Genomic DNA, 27,693 nt, shown 5'->3' on the forward strand with positions numbered 1-27,693 from the left:
TCTAGAATTGCACAGGATGTTATTTTTAAATGCACACCTTGGGGCACCTGGGTGGCTCAGTCGGTGAAGCATCCGACTCTTGATTTGGGTTCCGGTCACAATCTCCGGGTCGTGGGACTGAGCCCCACGTCAGGCTCCGGGCTGAGTGTGGAGCCTGCTTGAGATTCTGTCTCTTTCTCTCTCTGCCCTTCCCCCACTCTCAAAATAAATAAACATTTAAAAAATATACACACCCCTTAACTGGGATTACACGTAACAAGTAAATAAATGTTAAGAATAAGTAAATACATGTTCAGCTCATAAGATATTTGATGGTTCAAAAGAACAATGATAACAACAAAATAAATGTCATGACCACCAATAAAAAGGATTTAAATATTCAAAGCATTTTCATATCAATCATTTCCTTTTTCATAACAGGAATTCTCCAGGGCCCACAGGGCTGGGGCAAGTCTCAGAACTCCACCTAATCTTCAAGATTCCAAATCAAGTCATTTTTCCAGATATTATGCTTAATTTTCAAAAGATTAACTTTAACAGTGATTGATCTAAGTGAGTGTATACCCTTTAAAAAAATATAAAGGAACTGCAGCTCACACACATGCACCTACACCCACACACACCAAAAAGAACGAGGAGAGGATACCAAAGTCGTTCTGACCTACTTACATCCCAATTAACACAGACTATGCTTTACTAAAACTCCTCTCACTGTGAACACAAAACGCCAGCTGTGAAAGAAAGTGATACTGCTGGGTTTGCACACTTTAGTTACCATAGAAACCGCAGAAATGGCAGGAGTTGGATGCTTCGCATTTAAGTTATCAGCAATAAAATCGGATAGACACATCAAGGCCACAGGGTTCATTTTAGTTAAATTGCATTTTAAAGGCCAAAGTCAGGGAAATCATGTGATAAGCAATATGATTACTTAAAAACTATTCTTGAAATACCTGCATTTTAGCAGGATTTAGTTATTAATTCTTGAATTTACATTCATGAGGCTTTACATGTACTTCAGATTTGCTTTTTCCTCCTATAGAATCAGTTTTTTTCCACAGGGTTAAATTTAATTTTAGTTAATTGGCACCTCATAAATAGAATGGCCTAAAGATACACAAGTACCCTACTACATTTGCTTTGTGCTCCCCACCCCAGGACATTTGGGACAAAAATATGAAGCCACAAGATGACTCTTATCAGCACCAATAAAGAGAGGAAAATACAAACACAACTGTCTACAACCCTGAATAATAGGGACAAAACCAATCAGAACATCAATCAGACTAGTTTTTTAAACAATGAATAGTGCTAACCTAGTATTGATGGCTACAACTATTCTTTTATTTAAATGTAGTTGGGGCGCCTGGGTGGCTGAGTCGGTTGAGCGTCCGGCTTCGGCTCAGGTCATGATCTCATGGTTTGTGAGTTTGAGCCCCTCGTCGGGCTCTGTGCTGACAGCTCAGAGCCTGGAGCCTGTTTCAGATTCTGTGTCTCCTTCTCTCTCTGTTCCTCCCCTGCTCATGCTCTGTCTCTCTCTCAAAAATAAATAAACATTAAAAAAATTTTTTAAATAAATAAATAAATAAATAAATAAATAAAAATAAAAATAAATGTAGTAGCACACAACTCTCCTCACATCTGATACAAAAGTACATTCCAGGAGAAAACCATCAGTGTTTGTGCCTTTCTATATTCTGTTCTCCATTGTTCACCTTAAACAAAAAAGATTCTGTGTCGTAACCGAGCAGCGAACTAAGGGGGAGATAAATATGTTGTTGTTTTTATCATTTAGCAAACACAACAGTCATTTGCTAATAGAGTCAGTTTATCATCACTGTTTACCTCTTAAAATAACCTCATTGAGGGGCGCCTGGGTGGCGCAGTCGGTTAAGCGTCCGACTTCAGCCAGGTCACGATCTCGCGGTCCGGGAGTTCGAGCCCCGCGTCAGGCTCTGGGCTGATGGCTCAGAGCCTGGAGCCTGTTTCCAATTCTGTGTCTCCCTCTCTCTCTGCCCCTACCCCATTCATGCTCTGTCTCTCTCTGTCCCAAAAATAAATAAACATTGAAAAAAAAAATTAAAAAAAAAAATAACCTCATTGATAACAGAGGGTTTACAAATATTAAGAATCTGATCATTATGACTGGAACCTCCCAAAGGGCAGGGAGGATATTTCTGTCACCGCTTTTTGTATCTGCTGAAATCCAGGGACTTAATATTTAATAAACATTTATTGGATGAGTGAATAAAAATAGTCAGTGGTTAGTACTCATGGTCTTTTGGTAGGCAAGTTTTCAATTTTTAAAAAAAAATTTTTTTAACATTTATTTAGTTTTGAGAGACAGCGTGAGCAGGGGAGGGGCAGAGAGAGAGGGAGACACAGAATCCAAATCAGGCTTCAGGCTCTGAGCTGTCAGCACAGAGCCCAACACGGGGCTCAAACCCATGAACTGTGAGATGGTGACCTGAGCCGAAGTCAGCGCTTAACCAACTGAGACACCCAGGTGCCCTGAAAGTTTTCAATTTTTTTTTTGGAAAGTTTTCAATTTTTTTTTTTTAATTTTTTTTTAATGTTTATTCATTCTTGAGAGACAGAGAGACAGAGCATAGCATGAGTGGGGGAGGGGCAGAGAGAGGGAGACACAGAATCCAAAGCGGGCTCCAGGCTCCAAGCTGTCAGCACAGAGCCTGACGCGGGGCTCAAACCCACAAACTGTGAGATTATGACCTGAGCCGAAGTCAGACGCCCAACCGACTGAGCCACCCAGGCGCCCCAAAAGTTTTCAATTTTAAAAGAAACTATGGGGCGCATGGCTGGCTCAGTTGGTGGAGCATGTGACTCTTGACCGTGGGGCTGCGAGTTTGAGCTCCACATTGGGTGTGGAGATTACTTAAAAATAAAATCTTAAGAAAAAATTAAAATATAAATGAATGCATGAATGAAGTTGCAAGAAACTAGAGTCAGTACCTTCCCCAAAATATGCCAAGCTCACTTCTGAATATGGGCATCCCCTGCTTTTCAAAAGTTCAGTTACACCACTTTACTTTTACAAAAAATCTGCATTAATACCTATTTCTTTCGAACTGAAAGATACATGAAGAGGATTTTTGCTTTTAGGAAAAAAGGTGAAAAGTGAAAACAGCATTTAGCATTTGCTTTGCAGCAGCCCTCACAGAGCCAGCACGCCCCGAGCGGGGAGACGGCCCCCACCGGGCTCCTTCCCCAAGACCACACTCAGCATCAGCCTGCCATAGCTTTCAACTAGGAACATCTGTTCTTTCTCTGGATTTATTTTGTGCATCTGTTAGCGAGATGTGTCCTAAGGCATCAGAAAAGCCTAAGAGAGGTTATTTTGGGGGTCTGGGAATGCTCAAAAAATTTTCCATGTAAATCAGTGGTTAGTACTTCTTCACTTTCCTCCATTTCAGCTTCCAAAAGATTTCATAGGAACACTCTGCTTGTGGATAGAACAGGTTTTTAAAAAATCTGATTTTGGTTTATTCTGGAGTTTCAGCAACCACCCATATGCTAATGACTCTCGGATCCATAACCAAAATCTCCAAACTTCTATATGGCTTAGGGTTACGTCAAACGGTACGGTATGCTGGCCTTCTCCACAATCCTCTCAAACTTCGAGTGTTCAAACTGAATTTTTCCTGTTTTTCTGGTATTCTCTTCTCAATCAACAAAAGCAGAAGTCGGAACACCCTGTCCTTTATCCCTCAAATCTATCTAATCCTCAGATCTGATTATCTTACTTCCTAAATATTTGTCGACTATTTCCCCTCCTCACTTGATTACCTCAGCCAAGGCCTTCATCATTTCTCAACCCGCTGATTACAATAGCCTGATAAAGCTGCCATCCCTGCACCCTCCGACCCATTCTCCGTACCCCGGTGTGAGTGGTCTATCCTAAGCAGAAACCTGACCGGCTCAGCTCCAACTGACCACAGGAAAAGTCCATGCTTCAAAACATGCCAGTGAAGGTTAACCGTGATTGGGTCCCTACTTTTCTCTTCTGCTGCTTCTTTCACCATTTCTTGCTTTGCTTCAGTGATACCAACGTGCTTGCAGTTTCTTACCCCGTGCCCTTATTTAAGCTGTCTCCTCTGCCTGGAATGCCCCCTTCATCTTCTAAATATCTACTCATCCTTTAGATTCAGCTCAGTGTGAGTCCTCAAAGACGGCCCCCATCCCAACTGGTCAGATGCTCTCCTCCTGTGCTCTCAGTACTTTATGCACAGCCAATCCCTGACTGCACCTCATAATGTCTTTTCAAAACCTTTCTGTTTTATGCTGATCCGTTTGTGTATCTTCTCCACCATGCATTCACTGAGGGAAGGGATTGTATTTTATTTATCCGTGTATACCCAGTGCCCAACATGGCGCCCGGTACATATTAGGAGGTCAAAGTGTTTGTATAGCAAATATTCTTAACTCTGTAAACCAGCACTTCCTTCACAGAAATCCTGTTATAAATACTAATGTAGTTAAAATGACAACTAGGTTTCAGAGTTCTATAAGTGTCACACTTTATAGCTATATTGTGGGTTGAACAGGCCTTTGTATTCAGAGAACGTAACTGTTTCTAAGCAAAAATGCCTTTCTCAGTTCAAAATTACGTATCTACAACTAGGTGCAAGCTATCTGTAACTCAGGAGTAGACTATAATATTAAATGCTGTGATTCATTTCACGTTACCTTAAAATGGTCTAGGGGGATCTGTAGTAGGTCAATCTGAATAATCTATGTTAATCAAACCTGGGTGTTCATAATAAACAATGCCTGCCACCCCAGCACCAAACAACAGTTAACAATACACTTCTTTGTTCCAGCCTTTTAGGAGTGGTTATAGGCCTGAACAGCAGAGATAAGGTTTTCTTTTCTCGAACAAGAACCAATAAAAAGCAGCCATTATAAAAAGCTTAATGCAAGACAAACACAGGTATCTAGAAGGCTATTTACCTAACTAACTGCAAGGTCACTAAGAGTATAATCAAGATAAATCCCACACTGATGGCAATGCCAGCACGAGTGCTGCACAGACATTCAGATTCTATCTTACTCATTAATGAGTACAATCCGTCCTCAGAGAAGCAATGCTGGTAGAAAGTAGTTTTCGATTTACATTTGTGACATTCATATTCAAATCAAATAATTCAGTCTTATTATCATGACAAATTAAGAATGTCAGAGGTAGAGCTCCTTTCTCCTTTTCTCCACCATGGTGATGGGTGCGGATGACTTTTCCTGGCCGAGTCTTCTCACGAGACTTTCAGAATCAAAAGCAGAATTGTCCCATTCCCCAGTGCCTGCAGGTGAAAACTGGTGAGAAAATCAGGTGCAGCTCCAAAAGGAGACATGAGAGAAGAACCAACCTGGGTCCATATGGAATTGCACCTGTGTTTCTGCTGCATGAAGGTCATGTGTTCACATCCTCTCACTCTGTAAACATCACGCCTACCTGAACAATAGACATGTTTTATCCAGGAAAATGATCGTTCTCTGTTACTATGCTTTTGCACCAGTAGGTTGGTTCAGTAATAAATATGTGAGAACTTTTGCCCAAAAAAAAGGATGTCAGAGGTAGAAATTATGAAACTGAGCCTTCTTGCGTCACTCATGAAGACACCAAGGGGAAAGACCTACAACCTTAACCAAGCTCACTGTCCCTGGACAGTGGCAGATCCAGGATTAGAACTCAAGTCTCTAAGAAATGCACTGCAGGCCAGGGTTATGAGAACAAAAGTGGACCTGGAAAATGCACAACACTTCATTGATTTATGGCCCTCACCTCCAGAAGGCTTCTACTTAGATGAATGCTTAGTCGAGAATCTTATCACCCAAAATAATCACCATATGCAATCTCCCAAAGAAATAATCAGTTCATGCATATAAGATCCCTTCTTGATGAAGACACCATCACTTTCAGTAAGAGATCCTGAATCATCCTATGGTGCCAGTCACACAGGATGCCTGTGGTAGTGATCACCCTGGTATATACATTTGTCCAAACTGATCAATTTGTAACTAAAATGGGTACATCTTGTTATATGCAAATTCTACCTCAATAATAGTAATTTAATAAAATAGTATGCCTGAAATGGTTCTTCAGTTTTAAACACAGGCCTCAAAGTGCTGGGGGTCCTGTCTGTAGCCCTTGATTCTTAACCAGCTCCTGCTATTCCTGCCACTGTGGAATGTATCTGGACTATCACCTCTTAGCGACTTTGAAGTTAGTTTGGCAAACCACCTTCTAGATACGTGGGTTTGTCAGTACAGGCTACGGTACTGTGTTTGTCTGACAGGGATCATCAAAAGAGCCCTGTCCCTGAGCTGAACCTTAAGAGGCCTCATCCCCTTTGAAGCTGGCCCTCTTAGAAGTGTAATTCTTAGTGTGTATCACTTGTCTATGGAACAGATGGGACATTACACTTCAACTCAAATGGACAGATGTGTATTCTGCAGAACACTCCCATGACTGGGCTGTGGGTGTGGATGGCGGAAAACCTGTCATGCCAAAAAAATCACAGCCCACCTGTGACACAGGTATATGTCACAGTATCTAGAGCACCTTGAGAAACACTATCTCACTTGATCGTCACAAGGCCCTGTGTACTGGCAGAACAGGAGTCCCTGCACAGGGATGACATCACTACCATCAAAGGCCTTCAGACTGGAGACATGAACTGCTGGGCCACAGACTCTCAAGGGCCCAGCTCTAAGGAACTAGTAAGGAACCAAAGGTCACCAGCAGCAACCCCAGTGTAATTCTTTAGCATGACAAGATCTGTAATTGTCCAAAGTCACCTGAAATTGCAAGTTAGAAAATAACCAAGCCATATTTTCCTTTTTCGTTGTTAGCTCTGAATTCTAAAAGAAATTATAATGATTAAGTCATATTAAAATAAATACCACTTTCTGCCATAATTCTTTAATTAGCATGTTAATTTAATAAATCAAATAAAAAATAATAAACAGATAGGGCTCTACTTTGTAAAGTAGAAAGGGCTAGAGTTGTAGGCTAAAGGAACTGTGGTGGCGGGGCGGGGGGCGGGGGACGAGAGCGGGACACCTGGGTGGCTCAGTCAGTTGAGCATCCGACCTCGGCTCAGGTCATGATCTCACAGTTTGTGAGTCTGAGCCCGGCATCAGGCTCTGTGCTAACAGCATGGAGCCTGCTTCAGCTTCTGTGTCTCCTTCTCTCTCTGCCCCTCCCCGACTCTGTTTCTCTCTCTCTCTCAAAAATAAACATTTGAAAATTTTTTCAAAATAAAATTAAAAAAATAAAGGAATCCTGGGAAAGGCAGTTGAAAGAATGGGCATCTCTGGATTGCTGGTGGGATCCAGAATAATGTACAGAAGCTTCTACAGAATGGAAATTAGGAGGAATTCAGGAACTCTGGGGCTAAGACTAGAAGATGAACAACTGTACAAAGTCCCTATCATTATTCCAATTTTATAAATGAGTAAACTGAGGCTTACGGATCAAGATTAGCTTTCCTAGAAATGTATATATGTTTTTTAAGTTTAAGATCTCCAAGCTCCCATTTCGTAAGAACTAAGCGAGGTTAAACTCTAAAACAGTACTAAAATTCTTGAAAATGCCAGCATGATGGCTCCAGTCAGATTTTAAGGGTTTCTTTGCAGTGTGACACATTCACCTTGTCAGGCCCTCTTTAGTATACACAAAATTAAAGACTTAATGTATCTCCCTGTCGGACAAGGTATGAAGAGCTGCACACAGATATTTCTAGACCATTCTCCAACCGCCAAGCACTTATTTTAATCAAACTTTCACAAAGATTAACAGCACAGTACTTCTTCCCCAGCTGAGTAGAAAAGAGGCCATCTGTGAGTTTTGTACATTGGACTTTCATACATGACATTCCTAAAGAGTCTTCAAATGCTCTCTCTTAGCTGAAGAACTATAACATTTCTCGTCAGCTACCTGTTACAACTCGGCAGCACTAGTGACCGTGGGAAACTTAAATTTTTCTTTGCATTTTTCCCTGTTTGACACAAATGCGAGCAAAAGAGAATAGAAAGTAGCAGTGATAAGCGTAGGCCTCAAACAGTTTAACAAAGATGGGATCTCTAGATAGGTTCAAAGTGAAAAATCCTGGATCTCCGTTGAACACACCCTCTAGATTTAAGATTAAACTTGTGGTTCAATAGTGGGTGCAGGAGGAATGGAGGGCACAGGAGAGGAGAGGAAATGCAAGGAACATATGCCAAATTCTGGAAATAAATCACTAAAGAATGTTTGTAAAAGGGAAGGGATAATTGGTACATTATAATATTTTTTTTAGCTCTTTAGAACCAGAACTATCCTCTTGCCACTCAAGCAACTTTTTAATATGGAAAGGAGGGACTTGTATTTTTCTTTTATATTTCTACTAAATAGGACAATAATAGGATCCATTTTATTTTATTTTTTTTAATTTATTTTTTTTTTCAACGTTTATTTATTTTTGGGACAGAGAGAGACAGAGCATGAACGGGGGAGGGGCAGAGAGAGAGGGAGACACAGAATCGGAAACAGGCTCCAGGCTCTGAGCCATCAGCCCAGAGCCCGACGCGGGGCTCGAACTCCCGGACCGCGAGATCGTGACCTGGCTGAAGTCGGACGCTCAACTGACTGCGCCACCCAGGCGCCCCTGTAGGATCCATTTTAAAGTCTCTTAAAGTTGGTGGTAGGCAGCTTCGGACATGGTTTCCAATATCCCCGCCCCCAGTAAACACACCCTTGTGTAATTACTTCCTGTGAGGGTGGGCTGTAAAAGTGACCTCTGGTGATGGGATGTCACTTCCATGATTCACTAACAGAAGACTGCGACTTCCATCTTGCTAACACACACTCTCCACCATCTTGTTTGCTCACTCTGGTGAAGAAAACTGCCATGTTGTAAGATGGTCTGTGGAGAAGCTGAGGTGGCAAAGAACCAAGGAAAGCTTTCACCTTCCACCTATCAGCTCAGGAGGAAATGAAGCCTGCTAACAACCACGTGACTGAATAAGGAAGCAGATGCTTCACAGTCAAGACTCCAGGTGACTGCAGTCTTTTAAGGAGACTGTAAAACAGGATCCAGATAAGCCACACCTAGATTCCTGACCCATAGAACCTGTGAGATGATAAATATTTAAACGTCTTGAAAGCCACTGAGTTTTGGGGCAATTTGCCATACGACAATAGTTAACTAATACAGACTTACAACATACATAGCCAACATGTCATAGACAACCCAGAATGCTGTTAAAAATCAAGTATTCTGGGGGTGTCTGGGTGGCTCAGTCGGTTAAGTGTCCGACTTCAGCTCAGGTCATGATCTTGCGGTCACGAGTTCGATCCCCCCCCCCCCCCCCCCCCCCCCCCCGTAGGGCTCTGTGCTGACAGCTCAGAGCCTGGAGCCTGCTTCAGATCCTGTGTCTCCCTCTCTCTCTCTCTCTGCCCCTCCCCCACGCATGCTCACTTGCGTGCGCGCTCTCCCTCTCTGAAAAATAAATAAGCATTAAAATAATTTTTTTTAAAAATCAAGTATTCTGCCTGAACAAGCAGGTATCATGAGGAAAAAAATAAAACAAAACTAAAATAGCTCTTCATTAGTTAGTATGACAAAGTATCCAGGGTCATATATTACACATTTCTCTATAGCTAGAATATCTATTACATCATTTCCTTTAACCAGCTGAATTACATTTGACTCTAAGAATTGGCAAGTTTATTATTATTATTATTATTACTACTACTACTATTAACCTCTAATAGAATAAATAAGTCTTTAGGTCTGTGTCAGAAGTGTTTTGACAATCCAAAAGTGCAGTAGATGGTAACTAATAACAAAACCCAAAAGATTACTGGCTACAAAATTATTTTCTCCCTCAACTAAATTTCCATGTACCATGTTTGCAAAAGATATAGTTATCTGTGCTCATAGACTTCAAAAGAGTACAAATTCACCCAGTATTATGAACAATAATTACCATTCAAAACTAAAGTTAGAGTTTTGGTTTGGAACCACCACAAATATTTTTTAAAAGTCAGAGCAGGTCAGGGCCCTAGAGCATTTACTCAGATCTTTCATTTGATAAAGACCTAGCATTTATCATGTTTTAGGTACTGAGATATGATAAAGTGATGAAGAGATGGTTTAACACACAGTTCAGTTTATGCCACTGATCCAGTAGCAAAACTCATAACCAAGAAGCCGTAAATCTACTTAACAATACAACCATTTAGCCACTATTTCTCTTTGCTAAAGAATAACGTGCAATTGCCAGATGCCTTGCTGAAATTCAAGTAACTTATGAGCACAAACAATATGCCAACACTAGGAATACAAAAATTAGTAAGATATGATCCTTACTCCCCTGGAGCTCATAATTTTGAAAACAGGATCAACTATTTATCTTGGTATCCTTCCAACCTACCCGAACAGTAATCTCATAAAAGTGAGTCATCCTATATTTCATCTTCTTACTCTTAGCTATATCCTGCTATAAAATTAAAATACATCTTTTTTCCCTTGGTGTTTACAAGTTCCAAATATTTATAGACTTATGTCTCTACTTCATTGTCTCAGCCAAGATAAATATATTTAGCTCCTCTTCTCCTTTCTTTTTAAAGCAATTCCTCAATGTAAGTAATATTTTTAGTGACTTTGTTTAAATTCTCTACTTCTGGTAAATTTTAGGATCCATATGACATAGCTAACTACTATTACAGATATATAATCAATCACAATGAAAAACCCCAACCTTGGGGCGCCTGGGTGGCTCAGTCGGTTAAGCGTCCAACTTCAGCTCAGGTCACGATCTCGCAGTCCGTGAGTTCGAGCCCCGCGTCAGGCTCTGGGCTGATGGCTCAGAGCCTGGAGCCTGTTTCCGATTCTGTGTCTCCCTCTCCCTCTGCCCCTCCCCCGTTCATGCTCTGTCTCTCTCTGTCTCAAAAATAAATAAACGTCAAAAAAAAAATTTTTTTTAAAAGAAAAACCCCAACCTTCTTTGATGATATAATGCTTCTTTTGTAAAGTCCAAAACACTGATTTTTTATTTACTTTTTAAATTTGGGGGGTTGTATTATTACATTGCAAATTCACATTTACTCTAACACCTTTAACTCTGGATCTTGCAGAGACGGTATATACTCTGAAATAATTGTGACTAACAAATAGTGTAAAGCCCAATTTCTTATGTCAATGGGAAACGAAGCATTAAGAAAAACCACTCACCGACTGAAACTGCAACTCTATTGCACAAAAAATAATTTTTTGCATGTCCCCATCATGCTTTCAACACCACATTCATATGTGATACGCTTTGTATTTCTATACTTACTAGAGAATCTATCTCAAGTAAACATACAGTTTAAATCTTCTACTCCTGAAAATACTTTGGCAAAACCATGACAATGTGGTCCAGCTATCAGTACTCATGATCAGCGAAAAGAACTGAGTAGGCTCTCACAGGGTAGATTCCTACTTCAACGTCTAGCTCAAGTGGCAGCTCTCTTGAAACTTTCCCTCATCCCCTCCTCATAACCTCTTCTAAGCTTGAGTAGCATTTAATCTGTGCCTATCACGTAGCCATGATCACCATCTTTCTCATCTATCTTACAGCATAACTGTTTATGCGTATGTCGTGTTTCTTCTCTGAGAGTAAACTCCGGAGAAGGTCTTTAATGCAATCATATGTGTACTGTCCCCATATATCCTTGCTTTAAACACACAAGGTAATAATAAATGTTCAACACAAGGACAGTGTGTTGAAATATAAATATGTTACTTGATCCAGAAGCATACCGTAAGAATCTATTCTTACTCATATTAATTCACTGAGGAAATATTTACTCAGTACCTGTTGTGTACTCGAGTACTGCTAGTGTGCCAAAATGATTCGTAGACCCTGCTCTCTCAAGAAGTGTATGGTCTAGAAGATGATCTAAGACAGCCACTATAATACTAACAGATAAGTGCCGTAAGAGAAGTAAAGAAGTACAATGGCAACCAACAAGAAGGAGAGATTACTGGGGTGCCTGGGTGGCTCAGTCGGTTAAGCGTCCGACTTCGCCTCAGGTCATGATCTCACAGTTTGTGAGTTCAAGCCCCACGTCGGGTTCTGTGTCCAGAGCTTGGAGGCTGCTTTGGATTCTGTGCCTCCCTCTCTCTCTCTCTGCCCTTGCCCAATTCACACTCTGTCTCTCTCGCTCTCAAAAATAAATAAACATTAAAAAAAAAAAAAAAAGGAGATCTTATTTCCAAGTAGGAATGGATACGAGGATAAGTTTTAACATTTGTGCAAGTCCTCACAGACAGGTAGTATTTGAATATGTACAGATGGGGTAATAAATAAAGGTCATTGAGGCAGGAAATCTCAGGATGACACAGGGGACAATCAATAGTTTAATGGTATAGTGTAAGTGAAAGATTACAGGATTGGGATAAAGAAAAATTCTAAAGACAGTTGGAGCTATATTTGCTATGAACTTGAAAGCCCAATAAGGAACTAGAGCTTTAGTCTGTAAGCAATGAGGAACTATTTCAAAGTTCTTGATCAGGAGCTGTGTAATTATCCAGAAGGTCTACAGTGGATGGAAGGGAAAGAGACTGTTTGCAAGCAGACAAGTTAAGAGGCTAGTACCATACCGCAAGAAAGAGATAATAAAGGCCTGAACTAGGAATGAGGCACTAGAGATGGAAATAGACAGATGGAAGAGAGAGTTTAGAGATGAAACTGACAAGACCAGGCAAGGCCTAGATGTACAGTGCAAGGGTTTGCAAGGGGTAAAAGAACCTTCTAGGCTGAGAAAAGGGTGATGCCATAACTAATATAGACATTAAAGCAGCAGCAAGCCAACAAAGAGAAAACCAGGTCCTAGTCATCCTGAGTTTTAGTCCCAGTGGACACTCAGGCGACATCAGAAATAAAATCTGTGAATCTATGCTATTGAGAATAAAATACACAGTGTTGTGAAAAAAGAGAAGAGTTGAAATTAGTCAGTCTTCGATAAAAGATTTTGATCGATGATTCAAACGTGATCATGACCTCAAAAATAACTCACATAGCTTATGTTAATTACATAAACAATTAATGAAGGAGAGGGTTTGATCTAGAACAACCTCATGTAGCCACAGAAAAATGTGCTGATTCATGGTTAATAGTAAAGTGGATAGGTGGAAGTCTTTGAGAACTTTACAGTTCAAAATTATGAGGTGAAATGCATCTGTTGAAATGGTAAACCCATCTTTGTGGTCACTGGCATTTGGCTCCAATTTATCTTCAATGCCACAGCAAGAGACGGTCAAGTCAGATGACAAGGCCTGACAATGTAGCCACAGGTACTAACTAGATCTTCTTGTGTATTCATTCCTTTCTATAATAAATACTTTTCCTCAATTAGTAAAACTGAGTTGACCTAGATTCATCCCTACCATATCCCTAGAATCTCCAAAAGCCTAAGAAATAATGATCTTGAAACCATTTTTTCAAGGAGAGTTAGGAACAAAACTTCCAATTTTAAACTCATGATTATTACAACTATTCAGTACCCATATTTTCTTACAAATAAACAAAAAAAATCTCATCAACATAAAGTAAAATAACAACAATGCAAAGATAACTGGCATAGAATCTGACATTAACAAATGTTTGTTACATGTGTACTGAAAAAAAGGTAAAATCAAACATTTGATTTGTTCATAATACTGATAACAACCTTTATTGATAATACTGACAACATTCTATTTACTGGATGCAGGGTCATTATTTCCGTTTAGCTCTTAAGGGAAAAAAACAGTAAGAACTCAATCTTTAATTAATATTTTTACTGAAAATGCGCAATAATGTGAAGAACAAAATGGACTGAAAGGTACTTATTTTACATGTGACTATTCCATTAAGATTATACCAATTATGCATTGAAAACCACACAGACATTTTATAGCTATGCATAAATATAATGAAAGAACATATACCAAATGTTAATAAGGGTACTCTTTTAAGCGTAGGCTTATGGGTGATTTTCATTTCCTTCTTTTTTGGTTTTATGTATTTTCAAAATTTTCTATAATCAATGTTCATAATAATTGTACCAAGAAGAAAAGGTATTTTTAAAAAGAGGTAAAAAAAACCCATATTGATCAATTTAAAAGAAACATACTTACCAGATCTCTGTGAAGCACCCAATTTGCATGGAGGTAATGGATACCATCAAGAATCTGGTAAAGTAATGATTTGACCATAGATCTTGGCAACTGCATGGGCTTTTTATTTGCTTTTGATGCACGGTGAAACTTAATAATGTGCTAAAAATTAAAAAAAAATAAAACATACTATTATAACACATAGTCTCTGCTAATATTTGTATCAATAAAACACAATCAAGTCTGCAATAAATTCTCTACATTTAAAAATTACTTTTTTTTTTTTTTAATTTTTTTTTTTCAACGTTTATTTATTTTTGGGACAGAGAGAGACAGAGCATGAACAGGGGAGGGGCAGAGAGAGAGGGAGACACAGAATCGGAAACAGGCTCCAGGCTCCAAGCCATCAGCCCAGAGCCCGACGCGGGGCTCGAACTCACGGACCGCGAGATCGTGGCCTGGCTGAAGTCGGACACTCAACCGACTGCGCCACCCAGGCGCCCCTAAAAATTACTTATTAAAGGCCAATAATGACACAAAGAAAAATAATTTGAATGATAAGGGACCTATATTGGGGGTGAGTGTGACAATGTTATTGTGGATATAATAACTAGATTTACTGAAACCAGTAAGATTTTCATTAAATAGAACCAAAAGGTAAAAAGCACTGATACTTAACAGACTGCATAAAAACAGTACTAGTATTTTTTTTTGAAAAAAAAAAAAAAATAGTGTTAGTTGTATTCTCTACTGACAGAATGAAAGATTAAAAGAGAAGAAAAAAATACTCTATAATTCTTTACTATATTTTTTTAAATATTTTATTTTAAGTAAACTCCATGCCGCACATGGGGCTCAAACTCATGACCCTGAGATCAAGAGTTACATGCTCTACCAACCGAGCCAGCTACATGCCCTTAAATCTTTACTACTGTATAAAAAGTTAGCACTTAGTAAATCTGTATAATCTCACTGACTATGTGTACATTTGAATTATTGCAAAAGTCCACCTTCTTTTGGCATAGGATGAAATTAGGATATATTCCTAGTAGTTAATATTAAATAGGAAATCACTAGAAGGGAGGAAGGAGGAAGGGAGAAAAAGGCGGAATTCAACCTCATTGAAATAAATACAACTGGATCACTATATTCAAATTTCTATGACCACATGTTATTTTGTAGGTTATGATAACATCATTTTGATAGGGAAGATATGCTACCTGTCCCCCAAACCTCCACCTCCATCTTTGCCTCACCCCTGTGCAAAACACAACATGATGGGTATTATAGGTCATGTAGGGGCGCCTGGGTGGCTCAGTCGGTTGAGCGACCAACTTTGGCTCAGGTCATGATCTCACAGTCCGTGAGTTCGAGCCCCGCATCAGGCTCTGTGCTGACAGCTCAGAGCCTGGAGCCTGCTTCAGATTCTGTGTCTCCCTCTCTCTCTGCCCCTCCCCTGCTTATGCTCTGTCTCTCTCTGTCTCAAAAATAAATAAAAACATTTAAAAAAATTAAAAAAAAAATAAAGGTCATGTAAACCCCTATTAAACAACACTGGTAAAGCTGTCAATAATGCTCCACTAACTTAAAAATGGCCAAATGGCATAGAAAAATTTTAACCTATTAACAGAGCTTTCTTGCTTTTTCATAAGCTGTTTAACAACATGTACTTTATTTAAGGAAATAATAGAAAATTAGGGTTTATATGGAGGGGCAGTATCCAGAAAATATATAATAGGAGCTACACATATATAACTTTCAACATTTTATAGCCACAGCAAAAGAAAAAAAAACCAGGTAAAATTAATGTAGTATATTTTAATTAACCCAGTTTATTCAAAATATTATCATTTCAACATAGAATCAAAATAAAAAAGTGAGATTAGTGAGATTTTTTTTTTCATACTAAGTCTTCAAAAGTCCATGTGTATTTTATATTTACAGTACATCTCAATTTAGACCAGCTACACTTCAGGTGCTCACTAGGCACACATGGCTAAGGGCCATCATGTTACAAACGACATGGTTCTACAGGACGCGATCAGTCCAATGCACCGCATGTTCTTTCATCATACCACTGATGTTCAAGGTGAAGTATGTACATTATCAAGTAAGTCTTGGATCCAAACCCATAAAGAACCCGGAGAAATGGGGAAAACATCATTTTTATGAATATCCATGAAAAGAATGGAGAAAAATTCACTGGACACTGTTATCAATATGCTGTAATAGCATAAACTCTGAAAGCTCCTTAAAGACTGAGAAGTCTGTCAAAGTTATTCCTAAACAGATGTGTGACTTTATGTAGATGACAAACCACGCTATGTTAAGTCAGAATTTAATTACCCAAAATTTGAACTTCCGGCCAAGTTTGATTTTTTTTTTTACTTTTAGCAACTCCTTGGATAAAATGTTTAAGCATCTTGATTCCCAACTTAAAAACTTTAGAATTGGAATTTGGGGATAATATTTGTAAAACCATGTATGTACCTCTGTTTTGTGGAGTCGGTTTTAAATGCCAAAATGTTGCAAGAGATTGACCTTAACTTAGGGAAATTATTCACAAGTATACAACTGGTGAAACTTGAACTACAGTGTGTACCACAAAAGAAAGCCATTTTCACTACACATATCAGTAAACTGCCATTAATTACTTGCATAAAATCACAGTTTCATACACATTAACACTTTCTGAAGTAAAATTTCTGAATATTACAAATACTATCTTCTCAGTATAATAACATGATAATGTTCATTGCTCAAATTGTTTTAAATCTGCATTTGCATTTATTTATTTTTTATTTTTTTTATATTGCATTTGCATTATTATATTTATTTTGAACTCTGGTCAACAGAGCAAGTTTTGTTTTACATGCATTAGTAATATGCAGTGCATATATTTGTTTCTCCATACCTACATGAAAAGAGTCCTAAAAATAAAGTGAATTTAAACTTACCCACAAATCATGTTCTGCATAATCAAAGAGCAGCCACACCTTCCTGTCACTGTGAGAAAGGAACACCTTCTGCAATGCGATCACATTAGGGTGCTTCAATTCTCGCAAAAGCTGAATGCAAGAGAAAGAAGAGGGGTCACTCTCCTGCTAGCAAGGAGGGGGGAATGATGAACTTTCTATAAGTTGAAAGTGAAATCTTTGAAAATTTAAGCAAAATAAAAGGAAAAAAAAAAAAAAACCCCTACTGGGGCGCCTGGGAAGCTCAGCTGGTTGTCCGACTCTTGATTTTGGCTCAGGTCATGATCTCACGGTTCCTGGGTTCAAGCCCCACATCGGGCTTTGTGCTGACAGTGTAGAGCCTGCTTGAGATTCTCTCTCCTCTCTCTGCCCCTTCCTACTTGTGTGTGCTCTCTCTCTCAAAACAAATTGATAAACATTTAAAAAAAAAAAAATACCCCTCCTCAGAGATAAGTTCTGTCAACACCTTGGTGCATATCCTTCAATTCTTTTTCTATGTGTATGTGTATGTTTCTTTTTTTTTTTTTTTTTTTTTTTAAATTTTTGTTTTCAACGTTTATTTTATTTTTGGGACAGAGAGAGACAGAGCATGAACAGGGGAGGGGCAGAGAGAGAGGGAGACACAGAATCGGAAACAGGCTCCAGGCTCTGAGCCATCAGCCCAGAGCCCGACGCGGGGCTCGAACTCACGGACCGCGAGATCGTGACCTGGCTGAAGTTGGACGCTTAACCGACTGCGCCACCCAGGCGCCCCTGTATGTGTATGTTTCTAAGTGGGATCACTTTGGGTCACCTGGGTGGTTCAGTTTGAGCACCTGACTCCTGATTTCAGCTCAAGTCATGGTCTCAAGGTTGTGAGATCAAGCCCTGCAGCGTGGAACCTACTTGGGATTCTCTCTCTCCCTTTCTCTCTGCCCCTCCCCTGCTCATGTTCATGATCTCTCTGTCAAAATAAGTAAATAAACATTTTAAAATAAATAAAATAAAATGGGATCATTTTAAGTAGTAATATGTAAAATGGTAAACAAAAGTAATATCTTATCACTAAATGATTAAATATATTTTGGAATGTGCCTATCTTTTTTACTGTTGGGGGACAGGAACCACATATTAATACTATCTATATCTACTCTAACACAGTATGTGCTCAATAAATATTTGACAAAAGAAGGAAAGATATTTGACAATCCCTACACTAGAGCATGTGGTTGAGGTTTTTTTTACGAAAGCAGTGAGTATAAGATAATCTCTCATACCCACTGATTAAAAAAAAACAATTGGTGTGGAGAAGAGGTCCTATAAATAGAGAAAGGATAAGCCCGCACAGAGTAGAAGCTGCACTGTGATAAACAAGGAAATCATAAAAAGACCGGATCAGCAAGTGAAAACTTAGCACCTGGCACTTAACAGGCAGTTGCCTGATAAAATATTTAGCAACAATAACTTTATCTGTCCAAGATGAAAGCCTATAAACATGCCTGCCACAGGCTGTCCTTAACCAGGGTTCAGATTTAACACAAACATATTCAATTTGATATTTTGAATGTCTTTTATTTATTTTTTTTAATTTTTTTTAACTTTTATTCAGTTTTGAGAGACAGAGAGAGACAGAGCATGAATGGGGGAGGGGCAGAGAGAAAGGGAGACACAGAATCCAAAGTAGGCTCCGGGCTCCGAGCTGTCAGCTCAGAACCTGACGTGGGGCTCGAACTCACGAACAGTGAGATCATGACCTGAGCCAAAATCGGACGCTTAACCGACTTAGCCACCCAGGCGCCCCAGTCTTTTATTTATTTTGTATTTTATTTGAGAGAAAGAGAGAGAGTGTGTGCATGTGAGCGGGGGCAGGGGCAGAGGGAGAGAGAAAATTCTAAGCAGGCTCCATACTCAGTGCTGAGCCTGACACAGGGCTCGATCCCACAACCCTGGGATCCTGACCCAAGCAGAAATCAAGAGTTGGACACTCAACTGACTGAGCCACCGAGGTGCCCCTGAATGTCTTTTAAATATAAAACTCTGTGGCAGATACAAAAAGGGAGAGGGAGCAACATTTCTACTGAATACTTTGTAAGATGATTACACACACACACACACACACAGAGTTTTTCTCTCATTTAATTCTTACAACTACCCTATGATGTACATGGAACCTGAAGTCCAGTGTAATAAAAATAACTTGACTAATATCAAACACCTAGAAAGAGAAGAGGTTCGGATTTAAATAGATCTGCCTAATTCCAAAGTCCATGTTTTTTCCATTATGGCTGAAGTCCTTGTCTTCAATTCCTACAGTGTACTGGGCAAGACAGACATATAAACAGATCAACGAGACAAGAGAAAAATGAATTGCCTACCCATTCTAATAACTTTAAATGAATAAAGTATACCTTGCATGCCTGTGCTGGAATTCTGTAAAAATCGTGTGAACTCCATCTCTGGAACTCTTATAAATTACTTCCCAGCTGCCTAATTCTTCACTACTTTTGACGTCAGGTTTCCCAGTTCTTCAACTCTCTTATTTTGGCTCTGTACTTCAGCTCTTTCTCTTCACCTGCACTTTGACCACCTTCCTGGAAGGTGCTCTACCAGCTCTAATTTGGGCGTGGTTCCCAGATATGACTCCCTGGGTTCTCCCTCAAACCACATGCCCTGAAACAGAGTTAGGATGGGCTGAGCTGCCTAGACAGCCGTCTACTTTTCACAGTCTGCCTCAGGATTCTATCCGTATTTCCTATCGGATCTAGGTAGAAGGAGGAGCTGGAAGGAAATATCCGGGGGAAGATATAATAGTCCTACTACCTTGGTGGGGAGGGAGAGAGGAGGGTGATTAAATGGGTGCTCAGCTATCAGCTGCTATCTGTTCCCTCTGCCTAAGAAATGTTAAACAACCCTGCTTCTTGCTTCAGATGCAAATATTAGACAAAACAGGCTCCTAATTAATGACTGAATCAGAGAAAGTGGCATTTTGGAGGGATGCAGAGCTATATCCAGTTTCCTGCTTTTGAATATTTTAGGCTCCCAGACTCAGTGGGTTAATACATTTAATGACCCCACTTGCCATGGTCAACCTTCAAGCGCTTGGACACTGGTAAGAAGCCTCACTGCAGGTACAATGCCTTGTTACCCTCTCTTTCTCTCAATACTGATGAACTTAGAAAGTTTGGCTTTATTATGTCTCTACCCAAAATACGTTGTCTTTGTTGCCTGCAGTGGAAGGGAAAGTGAGACTCACTTCTGCATCTAAACCAGGCTCTGACTTGTATGGGGGAGGGGATATCACATGTAGCAATATTTCTATTATAATCTAAAAAATTATGTTTTCTGTGACTACAAATTGGTGATCCCTCTACAATGAAGCCACTTTAACTCCCATATTTCTTTCTTTTTTTTTTTTTTATATATATTTTTTTCAACGTTTATTTATTTTTGGGACAGAGAGAGACAAAGCATGAACGGGGGAGGGGCAGAGAGAGAGAGACACAGAATCGGAAACAGGCTCCAGGCTCTGAGCCATCAGCCCAGAGCCTGACGCGGGGCTCGAACTCACAGACCGCGAGATCGTGACCTGGCTGAAGTCGGACGCTTAACCGACTGCGCCACCCAGGCGCCCCATTAACTCCCATATTTCAACATTATTTTGAATAGGTAATACAATCCAAAAATCAAAAGTACTTAAAAGATATCTCATTACCACTCCTGCCCCTAGTGACCCTAGTCCCTCTTGCCTGCTGGAATTAACAACTTTTATTAATTAATCCTTCCAGTGTTTCTTTATGGAAATAAAGCAAATGGAATACATATTTTTTTTTATTTTTTTTTTCAACGTTTATTTATTTTTGGGACAGAGAGAGACAGAGCATGAACGGGGGAGGGGCAGAGAGAGAGGGAGACACAGAATCGGAAACAGGCTCCAGGCTCTGAGCCATCAGCTCAGAGCCTGACGCGGGGCTCGAACTCACGGACCGCGAGATCGTGACCTGGCTGAAGTCGGACGCTTAACCGACTGTGCCACCCAGGCGCCCCTGGAATACATATTTTTTTTTTTTTAATTTTTTTTTTCAACGTTTATTTATTTTTGGGACAGAGAGAGACAGAGCATGAACGGGGGAGGGGCAGAGAGAGAGGGAGACATAGAATCGGAAACAGGCTCCAGGCTCTGAGCCATCAGCCCAGAGCCCGACGCGGGGCTCGAACTCACGGACCGCGAGATCGTGACCTGGCTGAAGTCGGACGCTTAACCGACTGCGCCACCCAGGCGCCCCTGGAATACATATTTTTAATCTGTCCTTATTTACTCAAAAGATAGCATTTAACTTTTTCTTAGCACAATCTATCTTAGAAATCCCTCAATATCAGAAATCCCTCAACTGATCCCTCAATCCATCAATGTTAGTATGTAGAAATCTTTATCTTTCTTACAGCAGCAATGTATTTCTAGGTCTTTTGCTTTCTAGGTTCTTTTTTTTTATTGTGGTAAAATATACATAACACAAAATTTATCATTTTAACCATTTTTCACTGTACAGTTCAGTGGCATTAAGTCTATTCACACTGTTGTGCAACAATCGCCACTATCCTTTCTTCAAAACTTTTTTAGCATCTCACACTGAAACTCAGTACCATTAAACAATATGGCCCCTGAGAAACTCTACTTTCTACCTCTATGATTTGACTATTCTAGGTACCTCATGTAAGTGGAATCATATAACATTTGTCTTTCTGTGTCTGGCTTCTTTAACATGTCTCCAAGGCTCATCCATGTTATAGCATATGTCAGAATTGCTTTCCTTTCAAAGGCTAAATAATATTCCATTGTATGTACATACCACATTTATTTATCTATTCATCCCTTCCATCATTCCATGGATATCTGGGTTGATTCCACCTTTTGGCTATTATGAATGAATAATGCTGCCTTGAACACTGATGTACAAATATCTCTTAGAGTATTTTCTTTTATATATCCAGGAGTAAAACTTGTGGATCCTACGATAATTCCATGTTTAATTTTTTGAGAAACCACCGTACAGGTTTCCTTTTAATATGACCTACAGGAGAGAAAAGTGTAGAGTTTTCAACTGCATGCATTTAGTAGAAATTTTTTCCTAATCCCCAAATTTGCATTTTCTAGCACAGCAATATATACTTTGTATTTCTGCAGATCTGCCGAGTCTTTCCTACCCTACACGTCTCTATAAGTCACTAACATCAGTGTGAAAGCAGATGACGCAAAGAAATAGCAAGCTAATGTTACTTATGCCTATTCTGTTCTTTCTTCAAATTTGTCCTTCAATCGACAGCCAAAGTGGTGTTTCAAAGATACAATACTGATCATCTCCAACCCCAGGGACAGGTCTAAGGAAGTAAAACAAGAGATAAGGCAAAGGCCAAATACTGAGGAACCTTGCAATCCATGCAGAAGTGTCATCAGTAAGGTTCTTTAATATCACTGGAAACTTGCTGGGCACAGGGGGTTAATGGAGAAGCCAGCTGACACTAAAGGTACCACAGTCTGGCTTTCTTCTGTGTGTGTCTCATGGTCAGACCACTGAACAAGCAAGTTTGAGGGTGAGTTTAAGATGACTCTCAGATTTGGCCTCACGGGATCATCTGCACTTTATGTATATTTATATTCATATATTTTTATATTGCTTTAACGGTTTACAACTGCCTCCCTCCTTAAACCTTGAGGACAATTTTTAAATGATACCTATATCTCCAGGGACTAAACACAGCCTGAAACATAGAAGGAGCCCTGTTTTTAGTGATCTTCTCTAGTTTGAGGGCTTCAAATGTCACCTATGTGCCCGAACTCCCAGATGTTTATCTCTAGCTCACACCTCTTCCCTGAGTTGTCAACACAGAGCTGGACACGGGGCTCGAACTCACGGACTGCAAGATCATGACCTGAGCTGAAGTCAGACATTTAACCGACTGAGCCACCCAGGCGTCCTAGGGACTCTCCTTTGAATGGGCTATACCATCTACTTGGTTCCTTCATTTAACAAGTTAAATAAAACCTTGACGAAGTGTTCATCTTATATCTGTATCACATCATAATTTAACCTTTTTTTTTGAAAAGTATCCTTTAATACTCATTTTGCAGAAATATCTCACTTGCATTCACATGAAGCTGTTACAGTCTTTATTCATCCAAGTGTGAATGTTCATACTTCTATACTAAAGAATATTAATAGGTTTGATTACTGCTTCCCTGGGGGTTAGATAACATAATATATATACCATATTATCTTTCAAAAATCTTTTAAAAATTTTTGAATCTAAAATACATCTGTTCCTGGGGCTTTATTTAAGAAATTGTGAGGGGCGCCTGGGTGGCTCAGTCAGTTAAGCGGCCGACTTCAGCTCAGGTTATGATCTCTCAGTCCATGAGTTCAAACCCCGCGTCGGGCTCTGTGCTGACAGCTCAGAGCCTGGAGCCTGTTTCAGATTCAGTGTCTCCCTCTCTCTGACCCTCTCCTGTTCATGCTCTGTCTCTCCCTGTCTCAAAAATAAATAAATAAAAAAAAACGTTAAAAAAAAATTGTGGATCTAGATATTGTTTATTTATTTTATCTTGTTTATCATCTGTCTCTCTCCATTAACATATAAGCTCCCTGAAGGCAAAGTTTTTGTTGGTTTTATACCCCCAGTGCTTAAAATGGTGGCTGGCACACAGTAAGCACTCAAGAAATGTCAAATGTCAGGGGCGCCTGGGTGGCTCAGTCGGTTAAGTGTCCGACTTCGGCTCAGGTCATGATCTCGCGGTTGGTGAGTTCAAGCCCCGCGTCGGGCCCTGTGCTGACAGCTCGGAGCCTGGAGCCTGTTTCAGATTCTGTGTCTCCCTCTCTCTGACTCTCCCCCGTTCATGCTCTGTCTCTCTCTGTCTCAAAAATAAATAAACGTTAAAAAAAAAAAAATTAAAAGAAATGTCAAATGTCAGAAGAATTAAATCTGCTGAACTTACCTAGATTTTACAAAATAAACCAGTAAAGAGCTTGGAGTATTGTAAGACTTTGCTATCGTTTCAAAAGGTGTTTTGAATGATTCTGTTTTTAATAAACTGAACAGACTGTGTCTACAAATAGTTTTTCTAAGGATACTCACTTTCCTCAAGCTACATTTATTTTAGGCTTAAAAAGGAATGGTTATCTCCACCAGCGCCCACACTACCAGAAGTACAAGTGTGGGGCCTTACTGTAAAGACCAGAAACAAGGCTCTTAATAGCTCAGGGTGAAATATTTAACCTGCATAGAACCTGAAAAGCCAAAGGATATGATGAGGGTGTTTCCTGAAAGGGAAGCACTACAAAATTCTAAAGAAAATGTACACAGGAAAAAGGGACACAGGGGGACTCACGCGAGGAACTAAAGGAAAGATTTATCCAATCACTGGTTACCCTCAAGGTGACTTTACTAACCAAATGCTAGACCCGAAATAATTGCCACTCAAGAGTGTATTCTCTACCCTTATTTACGGAAGCAAACAAATGAAAAGAAGGAAATTTCTCAACCACTATTTACTGAAGAAACAAATGAACAAAAACAGTAAATATAAATGTCCAATAATAAGAAGACTGATAAGTAAACTATGTGGATATCCACATATTGTTGACTCATAGGCATATGCCTCGAGTTTTTAAATACATGAGAAAACACTTGTACAATAATATCGTGATGTAACATAAACGGGCTGCAAAATAGGAGCGCCTGGGTGGCTCAGTCGGTTGAGCATCCGACTTCAACTCAGGTCATGACCTCACAGGTTGTGGATTCGAGCCCCGCATCAGGCTCTGTGCTGACAGCTTGCTCAGAGCCTGCAGCTTGCTTCAGATTCTGTGTCTCCTTCTCTCGCTCCGCCCCTCCCCCGCTCATGCTCTGTCTCTCAAAAATAAATAAATGTTAAAAAAATTTTTTTAAATATTTTTAAAAAAGGCTGCAAAATATTAAATGTTTATAAAATAGGAAATAGATCAAAACATTAATATAGTTATGTCTGGATGGTGGGATTATGTGTGACTTTTAGTTCTTTCTATTTGTCTATTTTACAGGTTTTCTATAATGAACATTACTCTTGGGATTTATAAACTCACACACATGCACACACACACACACACACACACACACCCGCAAAGGCAGTTCTTTCTCTCCAGAAATCTACCTGCTAAGATAAGATGACTATCAAACTATCACAGCTTCTTATGTGGTTGATCTGAAAAGGGACACAAAGAAAGAAGGAGATGGTTGTGCTTTTACTACCTTAATTCTTGGAAATATCAGATTTTACCAATGGACTTGAACCTCTTGTCACACAAATATTTGTTCAACATGACATTATGGAACTACAGATATGCTTTAATCATAACTAAACAACAGTTACGTATAATACAATTTTCCTGTTACAATCCCACACTAATTGATAACATCTCCTGTGACAGATATGCCGAAAACTAAAATGATCTCAAAGGAGCTAATGAAGAATGTGCAGTAAACATGCCAAGATTTTATCTGATCTTCCTTCAAGGGCATATAAGTGATTATAAAGAGTATCCAGTTTTCACTGTTCTAAACATATAATAATTCAAAGTTATAATACTAAACTTTTATCTCTAAGGTACTACTTAGGATCCTGACTCACTACAAGGAGGCCTGGGCTAGACTAACAATTACAGAACCCAGTTTTTATTTTTATCCACACATCTTTCTTCCCCCTCTTATCCCCTCTTTCTGTTCTCCAAGTCTCTGATGCCCCCACGGTTCCAGATTCCTCTTTTAGGGTATCTGAATGGAAAGGGTCCTCTTATACTTCAATAACTCACTTATCTCAAAGTAAATTCAATTTTCTATTCTTATTTGATCTGTTGAAAGTAACTGCAGGATTCATTTGACTATCAATCTTTCCCCATAGTGAACATGGCTTTCCTTTAGGAAGCACTGAGTATACCATTTTTTTTAAGTCTCTCTTCCCCCCCTGCCCCCCCACACACAAAGACAAATGAAACTGTTTATTTTATGGCAAACGGGATTCACCTAACTCCAAAATGCCCCAATATTCCTAAACTGAAATCTAAGAATTAGCATTTTGAAATCTGACACTCGCACATCTGTGACAGCAGCCCTTCTGGAAGCTGGTCTTTGCAAACACAGAGATACATTATAACCTTCCAGCAGGTGGCACTCATACTCTGAAAAGGGGTCTATAAAACAGTAACCCAGCTCTGGTTAAAGGTGGCCCTACATTTTCTTGCTTTATTTTACCTTAGGGACACTACTTAGGTACCAGTCATAAGCTTCAGGGAGGTCAATGATCCACTTCCACAAAGAGGAAGTGACAGTGAGGCAGCAGGCACAAGGCAAAAAGTACAGGTTTTAGAATTCTGAGATCTGAATTTGAGTCCTGACTGATTAACTATATGACACAGAGCAAGTTGATTTAAAAATCCTTCTGGGCCTCATGGAATGATAAATATCTACAGTGAAACATAAACACAGTTTCTGTAAGAATTAAATGAAATACGAGCACATTATGTAACATAATGCATAGGACATATTAAGAACTTGATAAATTATAGTTATTACTCTTATTAATTAACTCTTATTAACAAGAATGTGATGAGGACTACATGACATAATATACGCAGAAAGCCTGGAATACTAGAAGTTCTTGATGAACAGTAACTGTTATTGTCATTACATATAAGTGGAAGGGACTGACCACTCCAGACAGAGACACCTGTTAGAGGGAGATGTAATGAGATGGGGAATGCTATAGCATTTCCTTACCAAATTTCTGAAACTCTCCCTGGGTAGAATCTATTATAATACTATGGTTATGGGAAAGTTACTTTCCTTTCCATTCTGCAACAATCTGGTTTCCTTTTCTCTCTGACCTCAAGCACAAGAAGGTACTTAACGACGGAGTGATTTTTGAAACCAAGTGAGGTCTGTAATAAATAAGTAAATAAATAAATAAATAAATAAATAAATAAATAAATAAATATCTCCTCAATTATGATAACATACATGTTCTTTTTAAAGTATGAGTGTTTGGGGGTGCCTGGGTGGCTCAGTCGGTTCAGCGCCCAACTCTTGATTTTGGCTCAGGTTATGATCTCACAGTTCATGGGTTTGAGCCCCTTGTTAGGCTCTGCGCTGACTGAGCGGAGCCTTCTTAATGATCCTTTTTCTTCCTCCCTCTCTCTGCCCCCCCCCCCCGCTTGTGCTCTCTCTCTTAAAATAAACTTAAAAAAATTTTAAATAAATAAGTAAATAAAGTATGTGTGTTTAATCTTTCATGTAACATAGTCCATAGGAGAAAACCACATATTTCTTATAAATCACTGGCACTCTGAATATATAAGGTTTAAATATGAAAAATGAAACAGATGGAAATCAAAATGAAGAGTTTACAAAGTAAAACCTAAAGAACTAGAATTCTCAAGAGCTTTCTGATTCTTTGAGGGGGTAATCAGAAAATCTTTTCATGTTTCAATGCTCTTGGCTGAAAATCTTCCCTACATTCACAATTATTGAAACTAAATTTGTCTTTCACTCTGGACATTGTTTTAGTGCCT

General features: G+C 39.4%; 1 protein-coding gene across 8 annotated transcripts in view; it reads right to left on the reverse strand.

Moving 5' to 3' along the window:
• Window positions 1-27,693, reverse strand: part of CDK19 (cyclin dependent kinase 19) — a 196,413-nt gene that overhangs the window by 46,134 nt on the left and 122,586 nt on the right. For all 8 annotated transcript variants that reach the window (XM_045499282.1, XM_045499283.1, XM_045499284.1 and 5 more), the window contains 2 exons: window positions 17,102-17,212; window positions 14,166-14,306 (listed from right to left, as the gene is read on the reverse strand). In XM_045499282.1, the coding sequence (XP_045355238.1) occupies window positions 14,166-14,306; window positions 17,102-17,212 (252 nt within the window). The remainder of the gene's footprint in view (window positions 1-14,165; window positions 14,307-17,101; window positions 17,213-27,693) is intronic.

This window comes from Leopardus geoffroyi, chromosome B2 (assembly GCF_018350155.1).
Source record: "Leopardus geoffroyi isolate Oge1 chromosome B2, O.geoffroyi_Oge1_pat1.0, whole genome shotgun sequence".
Classification (NCBI taxonomy): domain Eukaryota; kingdom Metazoa; phylum Chordata; class Mammalia; order Carnivora; family Felidae; genus Leopardus; species Leopardus geoffroyi.